This window comes from Euphorbia lathyris, chromosome 5 (assembly GCF_963576675.1).
Source record: "Euphorbia lathyris chromosome 5, ddEupLath1.1, whole genome shotgun sequence".
NCBI classification, from domain to species: domain Eukaryota; kingdom Viridiplantae; phylum Streptophyta; class Magnoliopsida; order Malpighiales; family Euphorbiaceae; genus Euphorbia; species Euphorbia lathyris.
The window spans coordinates 89,991,176-90,002,436 of NC_088914.1; the positions used below are offsets into that span (position 1 = coordinate 89,991,176).

Genomic DNA, 11,261 nt, shown 5'->3' on the forward strand with positions numbered 1-11,261 from the left:
CAACTCACAATATCAATCCAGGAAAAAATGTATATGAAAGTACAGGAAAAAAAAATCCTAGAAGACATAAAACACTACAAAAAAAACAGAACCTTTACCGATGCAATTTATCAACTTTACCGACGGTTTTTAATGTCTACAGTTTCTACAAACGGTTTTCAAATCCGTTGCAAGTCCGTCTTTAACAGGCGTTGCTACTCTAGCGACGATTCTTACAAAGCCTAAGGGTAGGTTTATGTAGGGACAGTTATTTTAGGACGGTTTACCGACAGTTTACAACGGTTTATGACGGTTTATTCGGCTTATCAGAATTTCAAGCAGCAGCAGTGTGTATATAGAAGCGGTTTAAGCTGCCTCTTGGACATTATTTCTGGAAAAGAAATTATATTGAATGTTTGAATATTTTTCAATAAATTATATAATTACAAGATATTAACTTATAAACTTTTGAAAACTCTCTCAAATTAGCAATGGGGGATAAATTGTGATAAAATGCATTTTTTCCTATATACTACCATTCTAAGTGCTTACTTTTAGTATCAATTTCTCATTACTAAATCAACTTGCTATTTATATATACATTTGCAACCGGCTTATTTCTCGGTCGATACAAATTTTCAAATAATATAACGTGCACTAGTCTTGCCCGTTACTTAAAATTTTATTTGCAACAATTGCACTTGTAAGTACGCAACAACGCTATTTGATTCAATGTATATCAATGCATATCAATGCATAAACCACTACAACAAAAATTGCCTACGGAGGCAGTTTTTTTTACGTGTAGGGGCAGTTTTAACCGCCCCTACAAAATCTAGGGGCGGTTTTACTGACCGCCCCAAATCCGTCACCAAATGGGACCGGAGCTACAGAATAGCGACGAAAATCATTACGACGGGATAGGTAAAAATTACCGGCGGAATTGTAGAGGCGGTTTAAACCGCCCCTACTGTAGTTCTGAAATACCAACCTCTTAGCTCTAGGGGCGGTTTTAACCGCCCCTATTAGTGGTTTTTTATTTAATTATTTATATTATATTTTTTATATTCCAATTGGGCACCTAATACTAATTATGAACCAATGATTCAAATTTATATCCATAAAATTTTCAAATAGTTCTAAGAACATATAACATCAAAAATTTTGAATTTTGATACATTGTTAAATTCAATACATTGATCCTAAATGGATCTAAAAGAATACAACATTCCAAATGTCATTTCTAAAATTCAAAAAGAAACTAAGAGTTCTTCAAAAAAAGAAAAGAAACTAAATTCAGAGAAATAAATTACAAACTGCATAGAATCTAGTCACAATTTTCCCATGCATAACATCTAAATTGCAAGCGTCGATGGATTATGTCCAAAGGTCCAAGGTCTCTAGATTAAGCAAATTTGGGCGCCATTAGTGAAGTAGCCCCCAGTAAAATGGCCATGAGACCATAGTTGCAAAAAGTCATGCTAGCACCACAGATGTTGTGCCCTGTAGTAGATATGCAAATTTGCAATAAGAGGAACTCTCATTATAAAACAGATTCTTATTAGTTAACAAAGCAAAAGGCTAGAACATGTTTACCTGTATATCATCATTAAAAACGAGAGGAGACTTGCTGTATTTTCCCAAAAGGTCAAAGGCATTATGATTTGCAAAATCTTCAAATTGAAAAGAGCATTGTCATTAAAAACGGAATGAGGCACCTCAAAAGAAAAAAGAGAGAGGTAATAGTACTAGAAGCTCACTGATAAACAAATGCCTATCCAAAATCTAACAATTCATTACATAATTCGGAAACTGATAGACACATGCAAAAAGACAAACTCAACAAGACCAACATTTCCTGTGGCTGAATGAGTTCTTATAAGTTCTTCAACAGATAAAAAATTCAAAATGAGAATTAAAAAATTCCATGGACTAGAACAAATTACCATAGTTGCAACATTTCATCAGTCTGGAACCCATCCATATCATCATCATCTTCATCTTCATCTTCTTCTTCCTTTACAGCTTCTGTATCCATACACATTGACTGGAATGACAACTGCACATCTACTAAACAAGTACCCTTTTCATACATCACCAAATTCATTTTAAACAAATTTGACAAAAAATGCCAAGTTGAAGAGCCAAATTGATACCTAAATTTAATTTGGGGTAAATTGATTCTACAAGCCAAGTTGAAGGACTAAGACCCTTTATCCCATATATAACAGTGTAAGGATACCCATGAATTCCATTAACACACTTAAATTGGACTAGCAGTAAATTTCAGTGTGCAGAATATACATGAAATTTGATGATAAGAAAGAATATAGGAACTTAAAAGAAGCATGCTCTGTTTGTTGGAGGAAGGGGAATCATAGGAAAAGGAAAGATTAAAAATAACAATAAGGGAAGTGATCACTATTATTGGACCAAAAACTAAGAATAACAAATATAATACTAACACTTCAAAACAATCTTGTCATATAAATAGAATAAAAGCCGAATTCAAACTCACAAACAGAACCCTAGAAAGGATAACACAAAAATGGAAGAGCTCAACATCGAGCTTACCAGTTAGAAAAGGGAAAAGGATCCGAAGGGAATATCTGAACTAAGGGAAGGGAATATCCGAAGGGAACACCCGTTTTGAGTAGATGGAGTAAGGAAGATGTTGTTTCTTCTTGCTTCATCATTTGCTGTTGTGTTTCTTCCTGCTCACAACCCTTAATTTCTCCTGAACTTGCTGTACTTGTGGAACTGTAATTTACAAGGCTCCCTGATAAACTATGTTAGCAAGTAACAACTAGCAAAAAAAGAGAAAAGAATGAACCTTGTAAATCAGGTATATGTTTATCCAATTGGTCAGCTAGAGACTTCAAAAACTTCAGATTATCCTTCTGCTTTTTGAGGTCTTTTGCAATGCTCCCAATATCAGTCTAAAGCAATTCACCATTAGAATCATTAATTAGTTCTAAAGCTAAGTTAAAACAATCATTCACTGATTAAATTGATGCATGAGTTCATGAAACCTGGCTCCAAACATAATTAGGGCTTAATCGTCTAACCCCATCTCAAATCCTTCAAATCCAAGCCCAAATTTCGACAAATTCACAACTGCTTGGATCCAAAACCTGTGCCAATGAAACAATATGCCTCTACTGCTACTAAGCCAACAAAAAGGATTTGCCAAAAGTCATCCAAACCAAAGGCATCCGCCAAAAGGATTTGCCTAGGATCTTTGGTATGTGTCCTCTAATCCTAACTTCTAATGTCAAAACCCATCTTACCCCTGTTTTTTATTTCCTCTCTAATGATCTTAAAACAGAATCAATTGTCAAGCTTAAAATCACAATCAGACTGAAAGTAAACTGAAGAACAACTCCAAACCCACTACGGCTCCTACAAATCCATGGAAATAGACAAAAAGTGGGTCTATTGAACAAAAAAGTGCAGGAATCATACAATAAAATGAGAGTAACATAACAATTTTAACTCGTCTTAGAACCATAAAATACTCATTGTAGAAAACAGTAAAATGAAATGATCCGAATGACAGATTGATAAGTATCAGATTATGCAATCAGGAGCTGCAGGTTCAGAATCAACCAGATGATCAACAACTCTCAGAACAGAATGCTTAAAATTGATATATTATCAAGATTTTAGGCACTAAACTGCCTATAGACGAGACACTTTTTCTTAAAAATGATATAAATTGTCGCATTGTCAAGCAAATCACAATCAAACATGCAATAAGACCCGAAAGTAAACCAAAGTACAACTCCAAATCCACCACGGGTAGAAATCCATGGAAATAGACAAAGAGTGAGTCTATTGAACAAAAAAGTGCAGGAATCATACAATAAATGAAGAGTAACATAGCAATTGTAAAGAAACAGTAAAACGAAACAATCGGAATGAGAGGTTGATAAATAAGTATCAGATTATGCAATCAGAAACAGCAACTTAAGAATCAACCAGATGATCGACAACTCTCAGAACAGAATGCTTAAAATTGATATAATTATCCAGATTTTAGGCACTAAACTGCGTAGAGACGAGACACTTCTTCCTAGAGGCAATGAACTGTACAAAGTATCTAAAAGATTTAGAAACAGAATCAATTGTAAAAACCCATCTAATCTAGATCGTTGAATTAGAGACAAAAATAGGTATCGAAGTCTTACCGGTGGTGGCGACGGTAGGTCGGGAAATATTTGGGAAGAAAACGGTGGAGAGAAAAACTGCCATGGCTCGCCTGGCTCCGACTCGTTTCCATAGTTAGCTGTGGAGTAATAGAGTGGGCTCTGTTGTGGCCGTTGGTTTCTTCTGTGGAAGGCCAGAATTGGATCCAGATAATTTCTTCTGTGGGAGGTGAGCTTGCCGCCGTCGAGGGAGGAGATAGAAATCCAAAGATTGAGTTTCGCTTAGAGTTTACATATTTGAGGGAAGATTAAACCTGGGCAAATTATTTAGTGGGCTTCTAAGACAAAGCCCAAGGACGGTTTTATAAACCGCTGCTACTAAAGGGCTGCCAAAGCCCATTTTTGTTGTAGTGAACTAAGGCAATAAATATAACACTATAAATGTAAAAAAAAATTACTTTATTAATCTTTTCACACTATAAAACTAATGGTTTTCCTTGATTGAAATAATATATGTTTATCTATTTCGAGCAGAAACAAAAATGTGATTTTCTTTGAACATCCCGACTTTTATTGTGAATGTGGTGTAAGAACCAACAATTTGATCCATGCTTTTGAACAATCAATAAATACTATCTCTAACTCCAAAACATAACTTGCACATTCCTCCTATGAAGAATGCTCCATGTGTTTTCTCCTTAAACACAACATATAGCTTGCCTTAGTGCATTTTGTTCATCTTCTCCATGTGTTTCTTTCTTCTATTATTCTCAAAAGAAATAGTAAAACAATCATCCGTAAACTTCGAAGCTTATAAGTGTAAGAGGTATATCCAATCTCCATTATTCTTTATTTGGACTGAGTGAATCTTTATAAAACCAAAAAGAATGTGTTGAATTTTTTAAAAATAACTATATATGATATAGAAAATAGGGATGGCAACGGGTACTCTACCCGTGGGTACCCGGTACTACTCGATTCTAATGGGACTATCCGCACCCTATATAAAAGGTATGAGATGGGTATGGGAAGCCCCCCTAGGGTACCCAGTACCCGTTACCCGTCATAACGTTTTTATATATTAAAAAATATTATTGTGTTTTAGATGTAAGATGTGCGATTTGAATACCAACATTATTTTCTTCGTTGGAGAAAAAAATGGACTAAAATTATAATATTTTAGGGATCATATATATAATATTCAAATGCCATAAAAATAAAAATAGACAACTAATTATCAACTCTTTTATTATGATATACCTCATTACCAATACATGAAAAATGGTAGCTCTTAGTAGAATCTTCCACTATATATACATACAAATATATTATCTTTAAATTCTACTCCACATTATCACTACATATCTCATACTTTATAAATTTCTTGGTCTTTATTCAAACCTTGGCTATATGGCTCATTCTCTTCCATTCTTTATATTATTATTATTATTATTATTTTATATAAAATTAAGTTTATTATTTAGAACATGTCCTCTAAAACTTAATTTTCCATAACTCCCAGTTGAGCTCTAAAATAACTGAACGCATCGTACTTCAATGGTTTCGTAAAAATATCTGCAATCTGATCTTGCGTCTTCACATATTTCAGTGTCACTTCCGTTTGCTCAATGCACTCCCGAATAAAATGGTACCTCGTGTCAATGTGTTTACTCTGATCATTAAAACACTGGATTTTTCGCTAATGCCAGTGCAGACTTGTTATCGATAAAAATCTCCGTTATTTTGACTCATCTGGAATTCTTTTAGCAATTTCCGGAGCCAAATTGCATGACAAACACATAAGGTTGCATCAACATAATCAGCTTCATAGGTTGACAACGTCACAATTGCATGTTTCTTCGAACTCCATGTAAATGCAATATCACCCAGAAAAAATATAAAACCAGTTGTACTTTTTCGTTCATCCTTGTCACCGGCCGAATCACTATCACAGTATCCAACTAATTTGTAATCGTCAGTTTTGAATAAAGTAATCTCAAATTACTTGTACCTTTCACGTAACAGAGAATTCTTTTTGCTGCGTTCCAATGTACAGTTAAACCTCGATAAATGAACATTCAATAAAGTAATAACCTCGTTTATATAATAAATTATTTCGGTCCCGACTTGGGCTAATGGACTAAAGTAATAACCTCGCTAATGCATTAAGTAATAAAAATATTTAAATCCTTAAGAGCCCAATGAAAATATAAATTAATAATTATTGAATTACATACTATACACTACAAGAAAAAGAGCTATCACCGACGGCAAGAATCCGTCGGTGATGGACTAATTTGTGTCGGTGATCAGGATCACCGACGGAATTCCGACAGATTCATCTGTCTCTGCACAAATCGTAGTCGGCGTTACGTGCGGAAATTCCGACTAATTCTGGTAGGTGACTTGTGTCGGAGATTCGACAACATCACCGACTCACTTGTGTCGGTGATTTATTTTTAGAAATATTTATATAAATACTTCACCGACGGATAATGCGATCAAAATGCGTCGGGAATTATATATCATTTTAAATTAGTTTTATATTTTCTTTTAGTCACTTTATTTGGATTGAAGGAAACTCTTATTTATTTATATATATATATATATATATATATATATTAAAACACAAATCAAAAGTCTATCAAAAAAAAAACACAAATAAAAGTCTATCAAAAAAACACAAATCAAAAGATGTTCTGAAAAACACAATTGTATCTACAAAAAGTGCAATTATAGTACTAAGCAATCTATCACCTGTATGGTTAGGAAAACAATAAAAACCATAAAAATTACACACATTTTTCAATAATCGTACAACATGTATGTCCAATTTAATGCTAGAAACATGATTAGTAAAAATTACAAAAAGCTCTGTAACTGCATTGCTATTCAAAGCATCTATCCATAATACCAAAAGAAGATAAGCCACACTGCCCAATCTAATAAAGCACACAAAGCAAAGCTTAATGAAACTTCCATCAGGCCTGCCTAAGTTGAACATAAATACAAATACGAGTCTATCAGATGGCACCAACTTTAACATTGCAAGAATTGCGCAACAAATTTATGATCAATGGAGGAAAAAAACAAGACATGAAGCTCAGTTTTAGAATAGATCCACAAAATATGCCGAGATACCGAATCTCTAGCTAAAACTGGACGGAAAATTTCTTCAAGGTATGAACTAAAGCGTACCACTTTTCTAGAGTATCTATCATATTCCCAAGCTTCCCTTTTATCAGATCCCTGCCTCATGCAAATTGGACCTATATGCAGAATAAAATTAAAAACAGAGTATCTAGTCAACCGAAATGTACGAAATCAAATGGATATTTCTTAACTCATGTAGTATGGTTTTACCTCAAACATCTTTGCACTTGATTCAATTTTCCATTCACTATAGTCTGCAAAACAACAATCAAGCAATGATCCCCCATTAGTAATTAGAGGCAAACAAATTCATCGTCCACATTAAATTTCTAAGGATAAAGATTGCATAACTTGTACATACACTCATTGGTAAGGAAATCTTCAACTTCACACCCATTAGAAACCTCAAGCTCCGTTAGTAGCTCATCATAGGAGAGAACATAGAAGAGGGTTTAATAAAGAATACATCTAATCATAGCAAGTTTCTGCAGCATAAGCTGACTCACCCATATCTGTTAAGAAAGTTAATTATCAATTTGCAAATGTTCTCACTTGTTCATAAACAGTAATGTGAAAAAAAGTTTCACTTCTCATCACTCAAAAATGTTCAGCTCATACAAGTCTTAATAAACGGATTAAAAAAAAACTAATCAGCCATACCTGCAGATTTTTTTCCCTCTGATAAATGGTAGATCAAATAACCTGCTTGAATAATCATTTTCAGCAAACCCTGTTATACCAGCCAAGTCATAATCTCTTCTTTTTATCTTGAAATTAATACGGGAAGCATCATAAGCATGTTCAGAAGGATTCAAAGATGAACCATTCTCATATAAAACTCTATTATTATCTGAATACTAGAATACACTAATTGCATAGATCAAAAGCCATATGAAATTCAGAAATTGCTTTCAGAAAAATCAATTACTTGGTAATATATAGAATCAAAGGCTTTACAAAAAAATTCCTCCACTAGATAAATTTGCATTCCTCAAAAAGATACGTGCTTCTAAATATGGTATTTTATGCCTTGAAAGAAGAAATTTTGTTTTTACATTAAAAAGTGCAATAACACAATACTCAGAGATTAGACTAGGCTTTCATTTTTGGACAAAGACCAGATTTTTACCATTAAATACATTCAACATGGACTCAGAGATTAAATTAGGCTTTTGTTTTTTGAATGAAGACCAAATTTGTATCATTAAACACATTCAACATGGACTCATAGATTAAATTAGGCTTTAATAATACATCAACAAATTTTACAATGAGGGAATACTCAACAATGATAGGACAACCAGGAAGAATGATACATAGCAGGAGCTATTGTACAATCATAACTACACCATTCATTCTAACCTTTATGTATACTAAGTGCTTGTTAAAGCTCAACACTTGCACTAGTGTCCAAATATTGGGTATGGAACTTATTCGCATCAGGGACAAGAGGGGCAGTGTAAATAAAACCAGAAACTGCATAATGTCTAGCTAGATATCAATTTCTTCATGCCAATATCAAGGTTCTCTTTCCCCCGTATTTTCCAAATTATCTGAAACAAACATCCTGGTACTTTCTCCTATCAACGTTTCAAAGTTAGTAGCCTAGCTTATCATTCTTTCCTGTGTTTGAAATATAAAAAATTCAAGGACCGAATGTAATCAATCTGAAGTTGTGAGGCTCAATAGAACAAACATGCCAAGTTCAAGGACTTAAAGTTGCATTATACCAATAAAAGAGACATAGTAGCTTTTGTGTTCTAGATGCATAATTTATACACTCCAACTTGATTTATCAAGAAATAAACTAGTTAAACGAAGACTTCGTTAGAGAGCTCAGACTATACACTAAATCTCTTGAAAAAATTGACTGCATTAATCACTCAAACTATGAGTATAAGAAGCATGTAGACCTTAATAACAAAAGGAAACTTAAAATGAAGGGTTAAAAGTTACCAGTTATGGTTTAGTGATTTCTTTTTTGTCTTCTTACTTGTCATTTTCTTGTTAAACTTTCCTTTAGTCTTGCCAATTCGTGCTCGGGTTCTGGGAATGTTGTTTCTGATTAAGTTCTGAAGCTTAACCTCTACCTCTCTTGTTGGCTTGAAAACCTCAGTAACAGAGGGATCCAATACATCAATTGAGGATTGAAGGGAGACTCCCATGGCCACGGCCTCATCCCATAGCTCTTTACCTTTCTCAAAGTTCCCCCTCTACAAAGCTTTGGTATCAGCACATCATATATTGGCCCGTAACCACCCATTGCACTTTTCTTCATGGATTCAAACAACTTAAGAGCTTCACCCTCTCAAAGTCCCTAACTGGACAATGAACAGATGAAATACCCAACAGGTTATAAAAGATGGCATATATTCAACTCAGCTTACATAAAATGAAAGTGAAAAAATCCTGCATTATATCAGGATAACATTTAGGGTTGACCTTACTCGCTCACCATCGGAACAATTACATCTTTATGAAAGGCTTAATTAGAAGAACAATAAGAAGAAGAGGCCAAGGAGCTCCTTTTGTTACCTTGGCTTGTTGTAGACGAGTGAAAATCAGAAAATGGGAGCTGCAATTTCCTTCTTCGCAGCAACCGGCGGCTAGATTTCAGAGAGGAGGTGATGCCGAGACGGTGGATTTCAGAGAGGACCGGTGGATAAAATCTGAGAGCAGGTGAGAAGGTCATCGTCGGTCAGACGAATCATTGTTTACCACCACTGTGTGTAATTCTCACCGTCGATCGAATGGTGGATGGAGGATTTTGGGAGGCAGAGTTGGGGAAGAAGGAAGAACGCAGCCAAGCCAGAGAAAATAAAGATAAACCTAAAAAAATATGCTTATATACCATCTCTGGAAGCTTCTCAAACCCTATTTCCTTAGCCTAAAAATTTACATTTCCGGGTCAGTTCGGTTTGAGTCAAAAGAGGGCTTTTTATACTTTTTAATTTTTTAGGAAATAATTTTATTTTAGTTTTAGTTTTTTTTATTAAGGGATACGGTGTACCAAAAAAAATAACTCTAACATCTATAAAGAGGAGCAATTTTATTTTTAACGTCTAAAATAGTACGTTTTTTGTTCCTAAAGTTGGCAAATTGGGTCAATTTCATACATTATTATAAAATACAGATATGTTGTTTCTTATTCTGCACCAATTAGATATCAATTGGTTCTAAAAAAATATTTCATATATTTTGTGATTTAATAATAGAATTGGAGGTTAATATCTATAAATTTGACGAAATATTTGATTTTTTTTGTCTAGCTCGTACAAAAGACAGTATATTTTTTTAATTTTTTTATAAAAAAAACTCACGTCTAATCATATTTTTATGAAATGTTACTAACTAGTGATAAAATTACGTACATATGAAGTGTTGATGGAAAAATTTATGATCAAGAAGTCAGTTTAATAAATTATTTCTCAAATTGACCAAATTTATTAACTTTAGGAGTAAAATTACTATTGGCTACCAAAGTTAGAAGTAAATTTGCACCATTTTAGACTATAGGGGTAAAATTTCTCCTCACTATAAATGTTAGGACTATTTTTGCACTTTATCCTTTTATTAAATATTTTGAAAATTATAAATAAATAAATATATATATTATTTTATTTACCGACACACTTTTGTCGGTGATTAAAATAAATGTGTCGGTGATATCACCGACATTATTCAACACCTACTAATTGTGTTGGTAATGTGAGCGGGAATTATCCCGCCACATATCAACGACACATTATTGGATTGTGTAAGAGAATGTGTTGGTGATTTCCGATGAAAATTTTGTGTCGGTATTCTCTCGGTATTTCCTACAAATATACTTGTCTCGGTCATTTCTGTCGGTGATGCTGATTTTTCTTGTAGTGATATATATATATATATATATATATATATATATATATATATATATATATATATATATATATATATATATATATATACATATATATATATATATATATATATATATAT

The 11,261-nt window shown here is 33.5% G+C and overlaps 1 protein-coding gene and 1 long non-coding RNA gene across 6 annotated transcripts; both read right to left on the reverse strand.

Annotated features, from left to right (window-relative positions):
- Positions 1-1,120: 1,120 nt before the first annotated feature.
- LOC136230275 (uncharacterized) lies at positions 1,121-4,403 on the reverse strand. Of its 3 annotated transcripts, XR_010689332.1 has the most exons (6): positions 4,170-4,403; positions 2,813-2,918; positions 2,554-2,739; positions 1,926-2,046; positions 1,576-1,652; positions 1,121-1,482 (listed from the first exon to the last, which is right to left on the reverse strand). It is a non-coding gene; the product is annotated as an uncharacterized lncRNA (long non-coding RNA). The 3 variants fall into 3 exon arrangements; XR_010689331.1 differs by having other exon boundaries at positions 2,554-2,918; XR_010689333.1 differs by having other exon boundaries at positions 1,926-2,049; positions 2,554-2,918.
- Positions 4,404-6,985: 2,582 nt separating this feature from the next.
- On the reverse strand, positions 6,986-10,082 carry LOC136228786 (pentatricopeptide repeat-containing protein At5g61370, mitochondrial-like). Of its 3 annotated transcripts, none has more exons than XR_010688845.1 (6): positions 9,816-10,082; positions 9,237-9,601; positions 7,941-8,010; positions 7,642-7,792; positions 7,491-7,534; positions 6,986-7,396 (listed from the first exon to the last, which is right to left on the reverse strand). XR_010688845.1 is itself a non-coding variant. In XM_066017262.1 (6 exons), exons 2-4 carry the CDS (start codon positions 9,443-9,445, stop codon positions 7,783-7,785), a joined length of 261 nt encoding a protein of 86 aa, XP_065873334.1. In that variant the 5' UTR covers positions 9,446-9,601; positions 9,816-10,082; the 3' UTR covers positions 6,986-7,396; positions 7,491-7,534; positions 7,642-7,782. The 3 variants fall into 3 exon arrangements, 1 of the variants encoding a protein (XP_065873334.1); XR_010688846.1 differs by having other exon boundaries at positions 7,632-7,792; XM_066017262.1 differs by having other exon boundaries at positions 7,941-7,982.
- Positions 10,083-11,261: the final 1,179 nt, after the last annotated feature.